The sequence below is a fragment of the Xylaria bambusicola genome (assembly GCF_022495145.1).
Source record: "Xylaria bambusicola strain CBS 139988 unplaced genomic scaffold F5B22scaffold_69, whole genome shotgun sequence".
NCBI classification, from domain to species: domain Eukaryota; kingdom Fungi; phylum Ascomycota; class Sordariomycetes; order Xylariales; family Xylariaceae; genus Xylaria; species Xylaria bambusicola.
Genome location: NW_025953622.1, coordinates 133,347 through 153,455, shown reverse-complemented (window position 1 = coordinate 153,455; position 20,109 = coordinate 133,347). Strand labels below are relative to the sequence as shown.

The 20,109-nt window shown below is 48.9% G+C and overlaps 6 protein-coding genes across 6 annotated transcripts; 3 read left to right on the top strand and 3 right to left on the bottom strand.

Annotated features, from left to right (window-relative positions):
• Positions 1-348: 348 nt before the first annotated feature.
• Positions 349-1,146, bottom strand: F5B22DRAFT_661162 (uncharacterized protein; the record flags this gene model as incomplete). Its single annotated transcript, XM_047980347.1, has 2 exons — positions 349-681; positions 769-1,146. 2 exons carry the CDS (start codon positions 1,144-1,146, stop codon positions 379-381), a joined length of 681 nt encoding a protein of 226 aa, XP_047825932.1. The 3' UTR covers positions 349-378.
• A 518-nt stretch (positions 1,147-1,664) lies between these two features.
• F5B22DRAFT_651491 (uncharacterized protein) lies at positions 1,665-3,019 on the bottom strand (the record flags this gene model as incomplete). The annotated part of the gene is made up of 4 exons (XM_047979473.1): positions 1,665-1,843; positions 2,097-2,426; positions 2,501-2,788; positions 2,854-3,019. 4 exons carry the CDS (start codon positions 3,017-3,019, stop codon positions 1,665-1,667), a joined length of 963 nt encoding a protein of 320 aa, XP_047825931.1.
• A 1,923-nt stretch (positions 3,020-4,942) lies between these two features.
• On the bottom strand, positions 4,943-7,762 carry F5B22DRAFT_626910 (FAD binding domain-containing protein). Its single transcript, XM_047976278.1, has 4 exons — positions 7,442-7,762; positions 7,310-7,378; positions 7,009-7,246; positions 4,943-6,945 (listed from the first exon to the last, which is right to left on the bottom strand). The coding sequence occupies exons 1-4, from the start codon at positions 7,473-7,475 to the stop codon at positions 5,433-5,435; spliced, it is 1,854 nt and encodes a 617-aa protein (XP_047825930.1). The 5' UTR covers positions 7,476-7,762; the 3' UTR covers positions 4,943-5,432.
• A 3,195-nt stretch (positions 7,763-10,957) lies between these two features.
• On the top strand, positions 10,958-11,679 carry F5B22DRAFT_651489 (uncharacterized protein; the record flags this gene model as incomplete). Its single annotated transcript, XM_047979472.1, has 2 exons — positions 10,958-11,174; positions 11,231-11,679. The coding sequence occupies 2 exons, from the start codon at positions 10,958-10,960 to the stop codon at positions 11,677-11,679; spliced, it is 666 nt and encodes a 221-aa protein (XP_047825929.1).
• Positions 11,680-12,653: 974 nt separating this feature from the next.
• On the top strand, positions 12,654-13,338 carry F5B22DRAFT_651488 (uncharacterized protein; the record flags this gene model as incomplete). The annotated part of the gene is made up of 2 exons (XM_047979471.1): positions 12,654-13,175; positions 13,246-13,338. The coding sequence occupies 2 exons, from the start codon at positions 12,654-12,656 to the stop codon at positions 13,336-13,338; spliced, it is 615 nt and encodes a 204-aa protein (XP_047825928.1).
• Positions 13,339-14,617: 1,279 nt separating this feature from the next.
• F5B22DRAFT_499055 (uncharacterized protein) lies at positions 14,618-19,782 on the top strand. The gene is made up of 6 exons (XM_047972426.1): positions 14,618-15,366; positions 15,604-15,704; positions 15,773-16,361; positions 16,475-17,317; positions 17,376-19,076; positions 19,133-19,782. The coding sequence occupies exons 1-6, from the start codon at positions 14,698-14,700 to the stop codon at positions 19,691-19,693; spliced, it is 4,464 nt and encodes a 1,487-aa protein (XP_047825927.1). The 5' UTR covers positions 14,618-14,697; the 3' UTR covers positions 19,694-19,782.
• The last annotated feature ends 327 nt before the right edge of the window (positions 19,783-20,109 follow it).

Here is a 20,109-nt window from a genome sequence, read left to right as displayed (position 1 = left end):
TATAGTACCGAGGGGCAAACAGCTCGTATTTCTACCCTCATAGCCAAAACATGTGATGACTTGCGTAAGTGTTCTCAAACCAGCGCAGAATTCTCGAGGTAGAGAAAAACGAGGCTTCCAGGGATGCTTCTCCTGAGTGTGACCACATGTTTCTTGGATCGTATAAACGCAGCACGAGAAGTCTAAAACAGTCTATTAACAGGTCGTCTTTTGAAAGGCATGCCCAAGTGATGCTCGTCGTCATTTTATACATACACCTAGGGGGAATGCTTTGCCTCTTGTTCACCTATGGTTTAAACGTCTCGTGATACTCTTGACGGCGACCCCCAAGTTATGTATGGAACCTTCCATTCAAATACCTGTGATATATACAAGAAACTAGACATTAGGATTCGGGAGAGCACGAGGATCTTGGGCGGCCTTCTCATACCGCCATATGAAAGATGGAGTCCAGGCCATATTCATGTGGTCTGGTAACCAGGCAAGGTCGCGTTTTTGTGGGCTATGTTGAAGGCAGTTGGCTAGTCCTTGAATATCGGGTTTGCGCCTTACATTCTGGCAGCCCAATCTTCGGAATCTTATACGCGACCCGGCTGCTTCAGAGGAAATGAGACTGTCCATGGCCAAAGTCGAGTCTTTGGCACTGGCCAAATGTCGGGACGATGTGTGGAGGTATTGGCTCTTTGTCAATCGCATACAGTGCAGCCCCGCGTGGACACGATCTCAATCCTTCTGTTTCTTGCCAGACCGACGGCGGTCCAGACGTACGCCTTCAGCAGTCAAAGCTCGCAGTACTGTTGTTCGAGAAATCGAAGGAGCGTCAGGGTTTTCACTGTTGAACTTATCGGCTAACTTCTGGGAAGAGAATTGACGGCAGGCCTTATCCGAAGTCAAAGTTGCAATGATCTTGTCCTTCCGATCTTGGGTCAACTTAGGTGGGCGGCCTTTTCGAGGCTCGGATTCAACGTATTCGCGTAAGACGGGGCCTTCACCAGGCTGGTAACCTCGCTTTTTGGCCTTTTGTATTAGGCTGGACAGGCCTCCGGCTGAATAGCCCGTTTTTTGTACTATAGCGGCTCTTGAATAGCCTTCTGAGTGAAGGACAAGTGCCTGGATTCGGGTACCAAGGTCGAATTCTTGAGACATTATAATTATTGCGTGATTTATTAAGTATTGATTCGAGTACCTCGTTTTGTCAGTAATTCGGTTGCTTTATATCAAGTTTGCTGGGAAGCTGTTGAACCGAATAAGGAGAAGGAAGATCTAAATGCTTATTTACGCGGGAGATTGGCATCAACTGTACGGAGGCTGGGATCAAAAATACCCATCATCCTTGGCAACGTAGCATAGTGTAAATCATAGTGCAAATAGTAAGAACTGCGCACCGGTTGGAAGCAGTCTGGTGGCGGTCTGTTGACGGTCCGTTAACGGTATGGATCTGTGCTATTTACACTGTATCTCGCTGCCAAGGATCATCGAGACTTTTGGCCGGAATTCCGTAAGTTGGTCGGAATTCGAGGACCACTTGCAGCATGCCGACATACTGAATGCCTACAAGCTGCTAGGCTGCACGCTAACTTCTTTCATAAGCGGCATGAGGCCATGGCATGAGCCTCATCACCGCATTATCGCGACGATGCTAGACAAGCCACGGGCTATACCCATCACGCGAGCGATACTTGAGGCTCGTCGAAGGATCGAGCGATGAACTCCGACAAATCCCCAGAAGAGTTCTCACGGGTCTCAAGAGGATTCTTGGTCTTCTCAAAACTCCTTTTAGCAAGACGGAATCGAATCTCTTCTATCCTTAATACTGGGTTCTCTCCCAGCTGATCGGAAATGCCTTATTGGAGGGTTACGAGCCCTGCAAACCGAACGAAGACAGGGAAAGGAGTTCTAGAGTACGTGATGAATATCGTCGCTATATCGCAACAAAATGTTAATTAAGGCAGATTCATACGAGGGTAAAAAGATGTCTCATGTGAAGCTAGCTTCTACACTGCGCTTAAATGGCTCAGAAATATGTAGGGGTTTCATTAAATGCCATTGATGCTTGCTTTAATAAAATGGCTAGTTCATCTCTATCTGCGACGCACGCTTTTTCTTCCTCAAAATCGATTTATATGTAAACCAGGTCCCTATAGCAGTAGCTATGAATCCCGCAATACCGACAACAATACCAATGATGTCCCCGATACCGAGCGAGTTGCCGCCTCCGCTGCTGCTGCTGTTGCTACCACCAGACGTAGGGTCGGTAGGTTCCGGAGTAGGATCTTCTTGTGAGCTGGTCGAAACACTAGGGTCTTTTGCCGAATTAGACGCTTTCGGCGAGGAAGCTGGAGATGTTCGGGATGATCCTTGAGACGTAACGGTAGACAGAGACGGAGGTATTGGGGGCAGCGTTGACGGTGTAGTGGAAGAATCTGCTTTGGACGCACATCATATCAACTCCCGCCCCCCTATTTCATGCGGAAACTTGCGAGGAATTCTGCCAGGGCACCAAATCGCGAGGCGAACCGTCTTTGGGCAGACGAGACCTTCACAGTCGCCGTCACCGTGACAGTGGCAACGGAAGGGAAGTCGTCCGTACCTGAAGCTGGCGTCGCTAGCACATCGCGCATATAGCCGGCGCTGGTGCAGTAGGCGTCGTAGATGGAGACGGCGCTGTTGGTGTCTTTGGAGTTTTGGTCGCACCCGCGGTCAACACAAGTCTGCAGGAACGCATCTGCATCGGCCTGGAGATCTGACCGACAAAAGCATTCGTTTTGCGGAACATCGCTGTCGCATCCTACATGCAATGTATTAATAATACTCGACACATGTTTGAGATGGCTTCTACGTATAGACACTTACCAATTTCATTTGCAACTCTTTCAGGCCCTGCATTAGTGTTATAGGCGAAGCAGCGCTGGGCGCAGGGGCGTTGGGACGCGTAGACCGGTAATTGTGTGATACTAACTTTCTGAGAGGCAGCTGAGTGAAGCAGCGCCAGGACGAGGGCGGTGGTTTCAAGTAGCATGATGATCAACGAATCGTTATGATGTGTAATTTAGTACCCAAGGGCATCTCATCGTGAGAGGAAAGTCTTCTGAATATAAACCATGACATTTAGGGGCTCACCCCGGTAGATAGTGTTAGGTATTCTGTTCTACAACCATGACTATAATCATTTCATCAAAGTGGAAATGACATACAGCCACAGCTGAAGTCTTGTTTCATTTACACAGGCGCCGAAGATGCAGGTATCAGCTACTGTCTTTCTCGAGCACCATGAAGTCATACCAATCCCTTCTCATTGGCCATAGTAGCAAGGGTGAATTCCATTTTTGCCTTCTCGCCGACTGACGCGTGACAGATCACACTGTTCACCGTTGATTCTTCTACCTAGCATGCTATATATAGGAGAAGCTTTTGAACCTAGGCGTGTACTCCGTAGGCGCACCTGTTAAATTTTCTCGCCAATGATGGTGGCGCACCGCCACCTGCTTCCTCTTTCTTAACACGGTGCCGTGCCCTGGCCTGAACCGGTGCCGCTCGGGATGCATGCGGCTCAGCGGCCGAGTTCTACGCTTAGCGTAAGTAGCACGACAGGATGGGCGGCTACTGATACACATGAATTCGATGACTTGAAGAGCCTGGAGACTTTTGCCAGTATGGTGCACCCCCGATAATTTCCAAACTAGATTGTATTCATGAATGCAGCAGGTCAGTAGGGTGAATAGCTTCTGGATGATAGAATAACATAGATAAGTAAACATGACAAAATATATAACTTCGGGGGAAAAATTAAACCTACGGGTTGGGTATCTAGGTTTGGCTTTTGGTGAACGGCTCGGAAGCAGATCACCAATAGCTGGGCAACCAGCCGGCGTGTATCAGCTGACTAAGCGAGGGAATCTGGCTATCTAATCAAAATATAACATTGCGATGGCTAGAAAGCGACCTTGACGTAATGTATTTCTGCGTGGTGCTCTAGGTAGATTCCCAAGCGAAGTGATTCAATCCAGCGTGGGTAAACGACAAGAGTGACAATAAAGGCTCACCTTCTGGCTCTTGAATGTTTATATACGTATTTTTACGACCGTGAGATATACTTTACCTCATTACACTTGGCATACTATAACCTGGGTACCGCAAAATCATAGATGGATACGTAAGTAGATAGAGGAATAAATATACAAAGAGGATCGACGTGCCCCTACGTTCTACGAAGATAGACAACCACTTCACGAAAGTGCGCTTGATCCAGGCGCGCACAACGAGCTTCTCGCTTCATGTAAGAAAGCAGCAGATAGACAAAATCAACGCGAAACCAAGTGCTTGATTGCCCAAGAGACGCTCGAGAAGGATGCGGCAAGTATTAAATGAGCCCGTAAGGACCTAAATTACAAAATCACCGATCCCCCTTGCCACACCAGGTATTCGCAAAGTTTCCCGCGTATGAGTTGTGATACAATTGGGAACGGCGTGATGATTCGCGAAGCTGCCAGAGAGGATATCACAGACACGACGCTCAAGAGCATAGTACAATCCATCTTCAACAACACATGAACTACGATCTAACCTGCCCAACACCTAAATTATCAAATATTGCGATGCCATTAAGAATCTACAGTTCCTTCTCGTAATTTGGAAAGACCACAACACGAGTTCATACCTTTTAAGGCGTTCGGGGTAGTTCCACAATACACCTAACATCTAATACAAACTTGACCACGAGATTTCATCACTTCATTTCTGTTCATCTTAACTATCCAATCATAAATAGGCCCTTACTTAATTAATTGCCTCGCTGATATTCCACATGAATACATAACAACTATCACTCACTCTACTTATAACATAGACAGTAATTAGAGATACAATCCCCTCACTCACAACAATTAAGCAACAGGGTCTTTACACAAACGTTAACTAAACATGCGAGGTAAGCGTATTAATAGACAGATAGTGCTGCGCTCGTTGTATAAATGAGTGATCTTATCAGATATTTTAAGCCACAAGAGCTACACCTAAAAGAACAGAATTACGTCGATGACACATGGGAAGAATTCCGATTATAAGTCAGCAGTACTTATATGAAAAGCCTTATTTTATAATTCCCGATTCTCTGCTATACATGAGCTACAATGCAATGGATTCATGCTAAAATAGAAAATGAAAATGAAAAAAAAAAGTCCCAAGATATCAATACAATTCCATGCTAGGACAATGCACCACCTATGAAGCGCCGCCCAAACCAAGGCCTACTGGCATTTGATGCCCGCTTGCCTTAGTATATGTATATGTGGTATATATGTACCTAAGCTCTACACCGCCCTGAATCAAGGAAAGCGCCAGGTGTTGCTTGAACTGTGTCATCATCTTTATCGCTCCCTGCTTCACGCTCGAGATTTTTATACCCTCTAGAGACGCGGTGGGGTTGCAAGCCTCTAGATCTCTAGAGTGACATCCTGGCCCTTGACGCGTCCTATCACTTGCTCGGGGGCGTACTTGGGAATGACTTCATCGTCGTGGAGCATTTCAAATTCCTCGGTAGCATCACGACCCATGAAGTTCATAATAGCCTGAGGACCGCCTGGATGCTCGTCTAACCAGTTAGTCAGATCCATGACGACACCCTTGACGACGACCCATAAGTCATCCTTCTTGTTGTGCTTTGCAACTTCCTCGAGTGTGAATTCCTTTTCAGGAATCTCAAACTTCTTGACAGGCTTAGATGACTTAGTATTTTCAGCGGGTGTAGCAGCTGTCGGCTGGCTAGCAGATGAGACTGGGCCGGCACTACCATTGGCCCACTCGACGGAGACCTTACCCGGCTGGGAGGGGTCGATGTGAAGGGAGATTTGACCAAGACGTTGAGCAGCGCCAGCACTGCCGGAGAGCGCCTGCTGGAACAAATAGTTGCTGGCAGAGTCACCGGCAACCCGACCATAGACGACACAGCCGAGCAGTGAGGAACCTCCGAGACGGTTGGCACCGTGAACACCACCAGCAAGCTCACCACAGGCGTATAAACCCTCGAAAGGTTGCTTAGATTGATTTAAGACTTGAGCCTTGTCGTTGATCTCGATACCACCCATTGTAAAGTGAAGCACGGGCTCCATGACGGAGACATGGAAAGTGTCGTTGATGTCAAGGGGTAAATTATGGAAAAACTTCTTGCCCCAAGGGTCCTTTTGCTTGCCCTCGGCAATGGCATTATAGGTTGTGAAGGTCTTCTGTAAGTGGTCGGGCTTGCACCCAATCTCCTTGGCAAGCTCCTGGCCACTCATCTTCTTCATCAGGCCACGGCCAGAGTAGTGGCGAGTGTGGAAATCCAGTGTGTTGGAGGCCTTGGAGTTCAGGATCAAGCGGATAGGGAACTTGCCCTTGTCCTTCTCCTTCCACATCATACCAGAGACATAATCTCTGTGACCGAGCTCGTCGCAAAACCTGTCACCATCGGCGTTGAGCAACAGACCACCCTCACCACGCAAGGCTTCAGCAGCCAAGAACTTCCACTTGGACCCGGGATCTTTGGGATCCACGAGACCTGTGGGGTGGACTTGAACCTTGTCCATATCAATACCGTTTCCGCCAATGGCCATGACCATCTTCTGGCCATCGCCAGTGGCGTGCGAGCCGTTGGTGGTAGCAAGCCCAAAGGTATCAGGCCTGTGCTCCTTCAGAAGAGAGGTGTCGCTGAAGTCGGCAGCATAACCACCAGTGGCCAGGACGACGGGGCCTTCGGCGGTTGCAGTCTCACCGTTCAGTTCATACTGAACACCGGTGATCTTGTTACCCTCCTTGCTCAGGCCAGTGACGCGGGCCTTCTTGACAATCTGAACTCGTTCTGGTTCGGTCTCGGCGAGCTCCTCTAGCCGTTGCATCAATGCATATGTGATAGCCATACCAGGGAACTTGGCATCGTGGCCTCTGTGTGTTCGGGGCTGGGAGTGACCACTGAAGCGTCGTTAGCCAAAGTTTTGCATAGTCACCATAGTGACAATTACTGCGTCTGCTTACCCAAGTCGTGAGACCAGCGTCAGGTCGAGGTTGAAAACATCCTGTAGCCACTCGACAGCAGCAGCGGACTTGTAGGTGAGGACCTTGATGAGGTCAGGTCTGGCCTTGTCACGGGCTGACTTTAGTGTATCTTCGTAGAACTGCTTGACGCTGTCTTGAATCTGGTGGTCGACCTGGGTTCGGGTTAGGGCACCGTTGATACCGGATGTGGCCTTGGTGGAGTTGCCACCAAAGAAACCTGTGCGCTTCTTGTTAGTGAACAATGACACGAGAGTCGGGGTCCTCTCAAACAGCCGCTTACCCTGCTTGTCAAGGACGAGAACATTGCCACCAGCGAGATAGATGGTATGAGCAGCGCTGAGACCGGACACTAAGAAAGCATTATAATCAGCGCCTCCATTCCAATTGAACCAATGTCATTGGGATCCCTTACAGCCACCACCGACAACAACCACACGAGGGGCCATTTTGCACTTATTACCGGCAAGTAATGCGAACAGGAGCGAGGGGTATCAATATGAGAAAGAAAACAAAGAAACGGGCAATGGACGAGGAGGAGTAGGAGGAGGAGAGAGAAAGAGTAGGGCGGGAGAGGATGATGATGATGATGGTGAATGAAGAGAAGAAAGAAAGAAGGAAATCAGAAATAGTAGTTTAGGGAGAGGGAGGCAAGATAGCTACTTAATCAGAGAGGAATGTGTCGAGCTCACAAGGTATTCCAAGGTATTCCAAGTTCGGCGCGAACAAGTGACGAAGCGACTGGCTTGTGCTTGCGCGGGTGTAGCGCAGAGGTACATTCCCAGGTAATGTAGGTACTACACATGGGGAACGGTAGCGTACCTGTACATCAGTCAGTGAGCCGAATTGCTGACACGCTGATTCGTGCACAGGTCGATGAGCCGAGGTCCTCTGGCGCCAGTATCTCCACCCCCGTCATGTCTTGATGCAGTACGTAAACACTCCACAGCGCGCCACAGCAGCGACAATTGCATCGTCGAATCTTTTTCAAGTTATAGATCTTGGGTACGATTATCTAGTTATACTTACTAAGAAAGAGGCGCTTCTTTAGGTACCTACGCGAGACTCCCATGGATGTTGAGCGGTGTACCTGAGTGTACTGTGTATATATAAGAAGGTACCTGGCGGGTTAGTGTAGGTAGTGCGCTAACCTAGGTGGACTGGTAGCGTAGTCCAAACCCCAGACTCTGCCAGCGAAGCCCCAACTTTGCCCCCACGAGCCCCCCGCCTACTGCCCCCAGCCGCTACTTATACCGAGTACAAAGAACTCCGACTCTGCAAAGTCGAGCAGAGCTGGAATTCGATTTCCAGTCGCGAGGCAAATTATACTAGTGGCATATATACATAGCAATTGCTTGACTGCCAACTGAGTTGCGATCACGGTCACCTTTGTAAGTACCTTTGTAGTAAATAGGTATATGTGTAGGTATGGCGTCACTTACCCTAGGCGCAAGTAAGCACTGCTGCTGCTACTTACATGTACATAGTACCTACCACCTACTTACTTACTCGTACGAGCTGGAGAGAAAATTGCCGAGGCTTATTCCCAAACCGATCACTACCGAGCCCCACCAATCAATCGTCAGTCAATACATCCAAATGCTCTACATAGTACACAATTGAATATGTTGTTGTTGTTGTCTTCTGGATCGTCTACATACAAAGGGGCTCGAATATTTCATGGCGCAAGGAAGCATTCTTTTCAATATATGAATATATTTCATATATGAGGTAAGTAGTGAGCGCCAGCTATCGCTCGTAGCAGCTCGTGGGTAGCTACTGAGAACCATTATAGAGTATGGTAGCACGGCCAGACACGGCACATAGGGCAACTGGAAAGAAGACATAAACATGTGAATATCAAGGCGCGTCATATTGCATAAGTAGGTATCATAGGCAATGAATTGGCTTGTGCGGACAGGTACCATGCCTAACCATACCTAACCTAGGCTTTCAGAGTCGCCCCAGGTTCCCCAGACTCATTCTGAATCGTCCTTCCATCCCCAGTTCACCACTTGCACTGCAGGCTGTCATCTGACTTGACTTGTTCAAGGGGGTCAGGCTGTGGGGAAGAAGGGGTGCCTGACTCTATTACACGTCTCCAAATGAAGGCTGTACATATCCTAGTCCGTATTTAGCCCAAACCGAGTCCTAGGTCCTGGCAGCTGACCCGCTGTGATTTTAAGCCGCTTGTTGTTACCTAAGTACAAACGTGCCTCAAGTTGGAAGAATGGCTGACATGTGAAAGTCTTCTAACGTTAGCAATGTTTGCGCAGTGGCGGCCATTATGGCAGGTATCTAGCTTGTCAGTCGGCAGCCAAACTGCCAAGGCATGAAGACTATATTACATAGTATCATGTATAACCTGACTGACCTGGCCCTTTTAGCGGCCAGTGCCTCGTCCGGGTCCCTTGGGTTAACTTCCATGACCACTATTGCGTTGTCTTAAGTCTTGCTAGTTGGGCCGTTGCCTACGCTTTTCATCCATCTCGTAGTCAACTCATCCTCATCTTCAATGACAATAGGGATTTGCGGAATTGACCCCCGGATTTGTATGAATGGCGCATACCAGCGTTCAATCAACTCACATCTTTTCACTAGTTCTTGCCGTACTACATAGTCATTTATTAGTAGTTATATCTCCGAGCGGTTTAATGTCATTGTGATTCTCAAGACGAACTGTTGTATCGAGCCAGCCCCGGCCGGGGAGCTTTGTTCCCACAACCACGCCAGGGGCTGAAAGAGGCGAAGGAGCTCGGTGTCTTGTCTATTTTTTCATCTAGCTTACCATGTTTGTCCCTTGTTTATCACGCCGCAACATACCCTGTTACCGGACTTAGTTATTCGCAGACTCTCTCATCATCATCTTGTAGTTTTGGTTTGCGGACAGCTATTCACGCCATGGCTGCACCCCTGAATACTCCACGGCAGAGGTTTGGCGATCTAACTAAGACTGTCGACTGATTAGACTCTTCTCTCATCAAAGATTTCGACTTTGAGGACCTGGGAAGTAACAATCGAACTGCTAATGAATTCCTAGTGGCATATAGAGGCATTATGACACGCTTGATGAAATAACGCAAGAGAAATATAAGGACGGCGTTGACGAGAACCTTGAGAATGATCTAAACAGGCTTTTCGAACGCACTGTTTAGCTCCTTCCAAAGGCCGCCAAGCATGTTAACAGATTATATGTCAAACTTGTTCCGCTATACACAAAGAGTTACTTGAAGCCACGCTCCGACTTTGTAAGAGGGCTGATTGCAGTGGTGACATGGCCACATACGCCTTAACAATGAGCACCGAATTGGAAGGAATAAGACCTCCACCAAGAGGGGCGTGGAATGAGGATGCCACTGACTTCAAACCGAGCGAAGAATTTGTAGGTATCTTTGAGGAATTCAACAAGTTGAAGAAAACCCCGAACAATGGATAACAGCAACTCGAGCTTTATGCTACTAGAGCAGCCGGGTTGTTACAGTCCGCACTGTATGCACTACGCCTACCAGAATAATTTATGGAACCCGAGGATGACCTCGAGGAGGAAACATTCTTCGCTAATGAAACAAGACCGATATATGTTGAATACCTCTATGGGAGCGAAGAATTCATCTACAGGAAGGGAAGTCGCCCAAGAATCCTCAGTGTCAAGTAAAAATTAGGCGCGCCACTTACGAAGGAGGAACAGAGCAGAGTAGATAAAACGACAAAGAGGACTGGGCCAACGCCCCTCAATACAGGAAAGGCAAAAGAGGCGGGACGGTCGAAAGCATCCAAGGAATGCCCGTCACCAAACGAAGGGCAAAAGAGACCGCACGATGGCTTCAAAAAACAAGTATGGGCGAAAACCCCTAGAACGCCTCTGAAACGCCCATCGAGCCAGACTCGAGAACAAGCCCGCAAAAGACCTCGAAGGAGATGGAGCTATTCAATGGGAACTGTTAATGATTCAGCCGATGTCCTGGATATCCTGCGCGATAGCAAGTTTGTGACTGCGAGGGATCGAGATCCCGGACGGCCGGACAGCGGCAAGCTCGTGACGCCAACCGTGGAAACCCGTAGAGATCTGCCGGTTAGGTACCGTGACGACTACATCTACATCATGACGAGATCTACAAGCGCCGCTTCGACACCCCTAGCACCGCATCGTATCTCCTCCAGACGGACGTCGTGCGCAATGCCTGACTGGAGACGGGGGATAAAGAGGTCGCGAAGGCGCGCGACAACGTGAAATCACTCATTGAAACAGCCACGACAAACTCCAAGGCGAAACAGCTCCGCCTGGAGGCCTACAGACTCAAGCTCTCCCGCGCCATGTATACTCTGGGCCTGTTCTCAGGGAAACCGGAGGCCTCAAAGGCAGAGATCAAAGCGGGGCTGAAGGCCCGACTTGAGGATTGGATCCTGTATGAGCTGGCGTGGAATGCCTCGGAGATGGTCAATCTTGAACGCGTGGGTGTCTCGGATGAGCTGAAGAAAAAGATTATTGAGAACGTCAAGACGCGCGAGTACAATATTGAGAAGTGGCGGGAGATGTGGGACGAGGTTGACGATGACGAATCTGATAAGGATAAAGATGGAGACGAAGCTGAGGACAAAGAAGGCGAGGAAGGGTATGAGGACGAAGAGGGGTACGAGAAAGAGGAGGAATAAGAAGAGGAAGAAGAGGACGTGGATGCGCTGGACATAGACTCAGACCCGGATGTAGTAAATGTTGAGAGCGCGCCCAAGAACAACAACATAGCAGCACAAGGGATAATCCTCACGGAAGATGAGATATTGATATAATAATCACGGGGATGAGGTGTACTGAGATTGTCTGAAATTAATGAATCTCTGAGGTTAACAATTAGACGTTCGCGGTGGTGGGTGAATGAACGATGTCTTAGTTAAAAGCACTGATGGATTAGTGTATGGTATTGTCTATTCGCACGCAGTGCGAAATTTGGGATAGATGAGAAGAAAATCTTTTGGCTAAATCCATGGATGTTGGATCATGATCCTTTAGATGTAGTTTCAACTCTTGGTTTTGTGACCTTAAACTAACTGGTCTAGTAATATCGAGACTAGGCACCGAGAACCGGAATGAAACTAAGACTAGTTGATGACAATACTTTGTGTCCTCTGAGAAATGGCTGGGAAACCTGGGCCGCTTCTGATCGATGGAGATACTACTAAAGGTGCCGCAATTCACACTTGGGATTTGTTGAAAACTGGTAAGTTGAAGCTTTGTAATGAGGTCTGGTAGGTATTGCTTTTATGGAACGCGTATACACCTGAGTGTCTTAGCTGGAATCGTAATTTATTGATCGGGATTCGCGTTATTCTTTTATTAAAATTGAAATTGATTTTCATTTAACTCTCCTCTTTTGTCGCTTTATTCTTGCATTTTATATTGGGCGAGAAGATTTAGAAGCCCTCAACGTTTTCAGACTGTTCTTGTGATACCTAGTCTCATTCCTTGACCATTTTTAGCACAACAGCTGGTGACAACTGTCTGAGCTGTCGCGGCGTGTTAAAGTGATGTCATCAGGCGGCTCAGCGGCTTCCCAGGCATCATCAGACAACGCCTCAGGTACTGCACATATGAAAACAACCATTAATTTAGAAGTTGTAACCTCACCAAAATGAGGTTCCTATCAACTTATATACTCTTTATGCTCACGGCGCCCACTTCGGCCTATCGTCCTTCATTTGACAAGTTCTTCGCCCTAGATACAGACAGCCAAATACCCCTCGACCCCACCATGCCGGACAAGCCGCAGACGCTATCGCAACCAGGTGTCCTGATATCGGATGTCATGGGCCGCGACCGCAGCATCAACGTCTTCGCGGGATTTGCGCGGGATGTCGAGGCCGTGGCGAGCCGTCTCGACGATTCCTCTGTCAACAGTACCGTCCTGGCCCCGCTCAACTCCGCCATCGACAAGTTGCCCGGAAAGCCCTGGGAGGACCAGAATGACTATAACGACTTCGGCGCCACGGCGTATAATGGAGACGATGGCCAGGAGAGGGCCCGCAGGAATATCAAGAGGTTTGTGCAGGCACACATTGTCCCGACGAGTCCGTGGAAAGAGAATGAGCGGAGCAGGTCGTTGCTCGATGGCGATAAGGAGATTTGGTGGGAGATGAAGGATGGTGCTATGATGGTAAGTGTATCATTGTCACTTTGATTCCTGCGTGATTTGTGGGCGCACCGTTACTTACTTGTAATATTAGCTGCAACCTGATGGTATTGAGGTCCAGAACATTGCGAGCAAGGTTGGGAATGGCGAGGTCTGGATCATTAAGTCGGTGCGGAATTACACGTAGTTGGCTTTTTACGCAGCGACAATGAGATTTTCGGTTTGGGATTATACATGATACCCCTTTCTTCCCCTAACTAGGCTGGAGAGAATTGTGCCATATGATAATGGTTTAAGAATTTTATTGATTTTAAATGGGAGACTGAACCTCCTGGAGCAGTTATTCTGGGTTCTACATGAACTTTCTCCTGTAGTATAATTCACATTATTAGAACACTCTCCTAGCTTGTTTCATCACCTCCGCGTAATTTTCACGGACATTTGCGATGTTTGCAGCTGCAAGAAAATTATCTGGTTGATCACGTTTTGCACTTGTGTCTTTCTCCCGGACTTGTCATATTGGCTGCTCAATACTGCCAAGTTGCGGCTTGACAAGCTTAAGATCGTTAGCTTGTACGCTGTTGGGTTTGTTTTTACACTGATTTGAACTCTTCTTTTCCCTTGTCGTCCATGTCGTAAAGCATGCTATTTGGATCTCTCACTGTATTCAGCAGCCCTGTCATACCATCGACCACTTATACCAATGTATTTCGTACATTTCGTACAGTGCCTACCTAGGTAGGGAGATGGATACCTGGGTAGATAGAAAACATTCTTGCATCCCCACTGTACTCAACGAGTCTCCTGGTAGGTCGAACAGGTCGAATTTATAAAGTTGTTCGGTTTGTGATTATATTCGCAAACTCACATATTGATCAAACATGACCCAATCCTAAATGGAAGCTCGGACTTACCGAGCCCCTGAGTGGCTGGTCCAGCGGTCGATTGGACGATGACCACACCAGCCCTGTTTGTCCCGTACCTCTCTGCCGCATGAGGTTAGTGCCTACCCAGGTACGTGTAGCTTGACAGCTAATCTGGGACAGACTGGGACAGAGCCGAGAGCGGTGGCAGCGTGGTGGACACTGCGGGCTTTCTCCGAACCCTGCCGCCCCTCACCGCCCACGCGGTGCCCACTCGCCGCCCACTCGGCCTTATCGCAGCAGGATCACAGGTCAGACAGGTCAGACAGGTCCATGCTAGGCATTGGTAGCTGCTTATCGCGCTATCAGCTTATCGTTGGAGTGCTTCAGGAGATGACCATGGTCCATACCTATGGTCAGGATCCGTGCGACAGCTCAATCAATACTTGCGTCGCCAGATGTCCTCGTTTACCCACAGCCCTCATTCTCGTCAGCCTGTATCATCTTCTTTTCTTGTCTTAAAGTGTATGCGATCCTTACTTAGAGAAGCCATATTTTCCATGTAGAGGGTGAGTATTCCATATAACTTGCTTTTTCGATGCCTCTTTTGTTGTCGCCGGGGCTCTTGGCCCCCGTCACGATCGCGTGCGACAACAACGTTGTCGGGCCCGGCATCGTCGAGAATGCTATCGACACAAATCGCGCCGCTCTGTTTGCGCCAGTCTTTATGCCATGTAAATAGTACCTCTGCTAATAATCATCTGGTTGTGAGCAGTTCCTTGAGCCGAGGAGCAATGAACTCTCACGCAGACGACGTCTCGCACCGAGATCGCGAGTCCGCCGAGCGGCACCATCGTGAGCCCTACCCAGCGGGCACGCCTCATCATAGCAATACCGCGTCCCTCCAAATCCACCAACCCGTTGCGTCGCGTATTTCTGGTGTCATTCATAGTCCGAATGGTCTTCTAGCAAATCATGGCGCCTCTGGCCCTCCCATCCCTCTCGGCGCACCACCGGGATCGGTGAATGCCTTTGGAGGGCCGCTACCAAACGACGCGAATCGACCCCACCAACATAATGCCCAGAATGCCTCAAATCAAATGTTTGGTGCCATCGGCGGCCCTGCTTCCGGCCCTTCGGGGCCTGCCAGTGGTGGTCCGGTCTTCGGTGGTCCGCTACAACAAGAGAGCGGTCGCCCAGGCCAGAGCATACCCTTTGGAGCTGGCGGCGGCGGCAGCGGCGGTGGTGGTGCGGCGGCAGCCATGGCCACCTCGAACCCGTCTATCACCGCTGGTAACGCTGGCACCAACAACGGTGCAATGCAACAACAGGGACAACAGCCCATTCTTAATGTAAGCTTAAACACTGCACTGGGTGTATTGGACCTGCATCATCACGGGATAGCCTGGGTGATATGACTCTCCCCTACATCTGCACTACTCTCCCCGGTGACTCCTGCATCGATTTCTTCTCCTTTTTAATAACGTAGTTGGAATAACTCGGGTGTCGCGGCCTTGCGCGCCCAAGCATCTAGCTTGAGCGCGATGCTGTCGAGCGGAGGATAGAGTTAGTTAACCTTTTCGATATAGGATGCTCTTAGCTACCTTGACCAGGTCAAAGTACAGTTTGCCGATCAGCCAGACGTGTACAATAGGTTTTTAGATATCATGAAAGATTTCAAAAGTCAGACGTAAGGCATACCCCATTTATCTTCCCCACCACACGCCCAAGTCTGATGTCTCTTTTTTTTCTGTCTAGCATTGACACGCCGGGCGTAATCAATCGCGTCTCCGAGCTTTTCGCTGGCCACCCCACTCTCATCCAAGGCTTCAACACATTTCTGCCGCCCGGTTACAGAATCGAATGCGGTGCTGGAAACGACCCCAATACCATCCGAGTCACCACGCCAATGGGCACTACCGTCCAGTCCATTACAGGCAGAGCAAATCAAGCCGACGGCACGCACGGGCAGTCTGGCCCAAGTGCATTCTTCAACCACAGAAACAATAACTGGCAGCAGTCCCAACCGCACAATAGCATCGAAAGCCCCGAAGCCCAGTTTAGCGCCCCAGCAACGAATGGAGCAAACATTGTTGGATCTGCCCACCGCGAGCCTATTCCCTTCGATACGCCTGCCGCAAGTGCAGTGCAACACCAACAGCGACCGAGTGCACAAGTACAGAACAACGCAACGACTCCAAACCAGCAGCCAACCGGCCGTAACGCCTTGACGCCTACACCGATTCCATCCGGTGCGCAAAACGGAAACAACAACCAGCAGGCCAACATGGAAAAGCGCGGGCCAGTCGAGTTCAACCATGCCATTAGCTATGTAAACAAAATCAAGGTGAGATACCTTGCCCCCACTTCTGCTACGATTTCAAGACTTTTTTGTACGAGGATAAATAACTACCTGCACCCATTTTGCTTGCTTTCGCTCTAACTCATTCTTCCACACAGAACCGTTACCAGGACAAGCCCGAAATCTACAAACAATTCCTTGAAATCCTCCAGACCTACCAACGCGAGTCCAAACCAATCCAAGAGGTCTACGCTCAGGTGACCAGCCTCTTTAACGCAGCTCCCGATCTGCTTGAAGACTTCAAGCAGTTTCTCCCCGAGTCGGCCGCATCGAATAAGAATGGTACACGAGCTGACGAGATGCTCGCCATGACCGGTCTCACGCAGACCACGCCTCAGCCTGCGCATACCACCAAAGACAACCAGAAGATGCCTCCCGTAGGAAATTTTGCACCTCCTCCGAGTGCTACCAAGGACAATAAGAAACGGCCTCGGAACGACAAATTGCCACAACCGAACACTTCCACCACGGTGATCGACAGCCCAGCTCTCGCAACTCGTTCAATTCCACCCGTTGGTCCTGCCACCAAGCGCGCCAAACTAAACCACAAACCGCTTGCAACTGACGTTCCCACCATTGAACCAACTCTGACTCCTATCCTTCCTAGCCCGCTTCCTCCAACATCCTCGGCAAATGCTACACAGGAAGAGATTGGCTTCTTCGATAAGGTAAAAAAGTACATCGGTAATAGATCGACAATGAACGAGTTCTTGAAGCTGTGTAATATGTATTCCCAAAGCCTTATTGACACAAATGATCTCGTCCACAAGGCGAGCCAGTTTATCGGCGGCAACCCGGAACTCATGAGCTTCTTCAAGACCTTTGTTGGGTACGAAGGCCTTGAAGAGCTGATAGAGAATCGTCCCCGTCCTCCTTCAGGCAAAGTCTCTTTGAGCAACTGTCGTGGAGTGGGACCTAGTTACCGCTTGCTCCCCAGACGAGTAGGTCTCCCTTCCAAATCTGAACTATGAAAGTCACCACTAACAAAGGCCTCTTCAGGAAAAACTCAAACCTTGTGGTGGCAGGGATGAGATGTGCAATGCAGTTCTCAACGATGAATGGGCTTCTCACCCAACCTGGGCATCTGAAGACTCAGGTTTTGTCGCTCACCGTAAAAATGCGTTTGAAGAGGGTCTTCATCGCATTGAAGAAGAAAGACATGACTATGACTTTCACATTGAGGCGAATACCAAGTGCATTCAGCTCCTTGAGCCTATCGCTCAGCAAATGTTGAACCTTACGCCCCATGAGCGAGAAGCATTCCAGATGCCGCCAGGCCTCGGAGGCTCTAGCACTTCAATTTACAAGCGTGTGCTCAAGAAGATTTACGGACCAGAAAAAGGTGCCGAAGTCGTCAACGAAATGTTCAATGACCCTTTCGCTGTTGTGCCTGTGGTCTTGGCTCGACTCAAACAGAAAGACGAAGAGTGGAGGTTTACTCAACGTGAATGGGAGAAGGTTTGGCAAACTCAGACCGAAGTCATGCACCTCAAAAGTCTTGACCACATGGGTATTCAAGTCAAACAGAACGACAAGCGAAGTTTGTCCGCGAAGCATCTCGTAGATATTATTAAGACGAAGCATGAAGAGCAAAGGCGACTACGGAGCACCAAGGACCAAGTCCCGCGATATCAGTATGCATATGATCTCAGCGACGAGGATGTTCTGCTTTCTTTGGTACGCTTTATGGTGCTCTACGGTATGAACAACGGACACCATAGCACTGCTGAGAAGGAACGGATTGTTGACTTTTTTGAGTCCTTCATTCCGCAATTCTTCGAGCTTTCTGAAGAGAAAGTGCAAGATCGTCTGAGTGATATCGATCGCGATTCTGGAGAAGAGGATGTCGAGGATCAGCTTCCTGCTGAACTGACTAACGGTCGTTCTCGGCGGAATGGCAAGAGGTCGGATCTACTTCGTGGAGTCTTGGATCCTGGTCGTAACGCAACCAAACCACGTGCTCGGAAGGAAGAGAGTGCAGCTTCTGGCAGCAAAGAGACGACTCCCGATGTTGGCTCAGCTAATGAGGAGGAAATGGTAGACGCACCAGAAGACACTGCGCCTTCAGATCTATCAAATGAGCGATGGCTCCCCACGATCCCCCGCGCGACAGTCATCAAGGGTGATAGTTCCTTGCTTGATGCCGATGGTGACTTGAAGGCCGACGGCTTTTTCCCGCGCCCTTGGTATAACTTCTTTTGCAATCAAACCATCTATGTCTTCTTTAGCGTCTTCCAGACTATATACAAACGTCTCAAGGAAGTCAAGGAGAGCAAAGAAAGCGTTTTGACGGCCATCACTCGCTTGAAGAGTAAGAAGCCTGCAAAAGAGCTAGGAATTACCGTGAATGAGCTCAACTATTTCGACGAGAATGACCAGACTTCTTTCTGGCCAAAAACTGTTGAGCTGATCGAAGATTACATCACCGGCGATATTGACGAGAACCGGTATCAAGAAGTCTTACGTCATTACTACCTTAAGAAGGGTTGGAAGCTGTATACGATTCTTGACCTTCTCAAGACCCTTTGTCGCCTCTCCCTTACTTGCACAAGTTCTGATGCTAAAGAGAAGACGCCAGACCTCATTCAACAATTCCTGAACAGCCGCCAACAGGAAGAAACCAGCTACCAGACAGAGATCAGTGCCCGAAAGTTCGCTGAAAAGTGTATCAAGGACGGAGATATGTTCGTCATCTGTTGGGTATGTGTCTTACTATCGGTCTCGTGTAATTGTATTAACTAACACTTTTTTTTAAGTTTCCCAACAAACGGGAGGCTACAGTCCGCTGGTTGCAGAAGGACGAGACTACCTTTTACATGGACGAAATGGAGCGCCGTGAGAGATGGCAGTACTACATTTCTTCGTATATCCGAGTTGAACCTACCGAGGGCGTCCCCAGGAACCGCCTGCGGAAGACGGTTCTTGCTCGTAACCTACCATCAAGTGATGCAGATTCCGACGATGGCAATGCACCGAAACCCTTGAAGTATGACGAAGGGTTAATCTTGCGCATCTGCCTCAATTCGAACAAGATAGTGTGGGAGAAGGACACTTCCGAGCACTTCATCTACAATCTCTCACCCGAGAACGAAGAAGAGAAGAAGAAAGCAGAGGAACGGGCACAAGCGGTCACGGAACACCGAAAGCAGCTCTTCCGAGAGAAGATGTTCATGAACAACGCTTGGATGCGTGGACTGAGACAAGACGAAGTCCAGAAAGTCAACGAAAAGTTCTCGAAGTGGTTCAATGACGGTGTGTCGCCCACTTCGAATGTTCGAGGAGGAGGAGGGGAGGCGGATGAGATGCAAGGCGCGTGAATGATACCCCCATGCTGTTACATCAAACAACCTCTCTCTTGAGATGATGCTAGCTAGCCATGCTCGGGCTAGAATTACCTACCTGGTCCTTGTCATCTTTGCACATCAAAGAGTTGTTTATGTTTCTAAAGTTTCCTGTGAAAAAATGGAGCTCTGGACTTCGGCGTTGGGGGTGTTATGTTCCGCCTTTTTCTTTTTTCTCTCTTCATTTCTTTCTTTTCCCTTTTTATTTGCCTGCTTCCTTTTACACGCGCACACACATTCCACACGAAGGGAGAATGGGCGGGCGGAAAAGAATGGTTCTTGTTCTTGTTGTCTAATCATGAAACTGAGAGAGAGAGCCACTGCATAGCGATATAAACCATAGGAAGAACGTCATAACTACAGGAAGAACGTCGTTTTGTTTTTGTTTTCGT

Bases quoted from the DNA above. Each gene is read 5' to 3' on its own strand.
- F5B22DRAFT_626910 (XM_047976278.1), bottom strand. From the start codon at position 7,475: ATGGCCCCTCGTGTGGTTGTTGTCGGTGGTGGCT. The intron at 7,247-7,309 runs GTAAGCGGCTGT...AGAAGCGCACAG, and splicing joins TCTCGTCCTTGACAAGCAGG to GTTTCTTTGGTGGCAACTCC. The intron at 6,946-7,008 runs GTAAGCAGACGC...ACGACGCTTCAG, and splicing joins ACGCTGGTCTCACGACTTGG to TGGTCACTCCCAGCCCCGAA.
- F5B22DRAFT_499055 (XM_047972426.1), top strand. From the start codon at position 14,698: ATGCTATCGACACAAATCGCGCCGCTCTGTTTGCGCCAGTCTTTATGC. The intron at 15,367-15,603 runs GTAAGCTTAAAC...TTTTCGATATAG, and splicing joins GACAACAGCCCATTCTTAAT to GATGCTCTTAGCTACCTTGA. The intron at 16,362-16,474 runs GTGAGATACCTT...TCTTCCACACAG, and splicing joins GCTATGTAAACAAAATCAAG to AACCGTTACCAGGACAAGCC.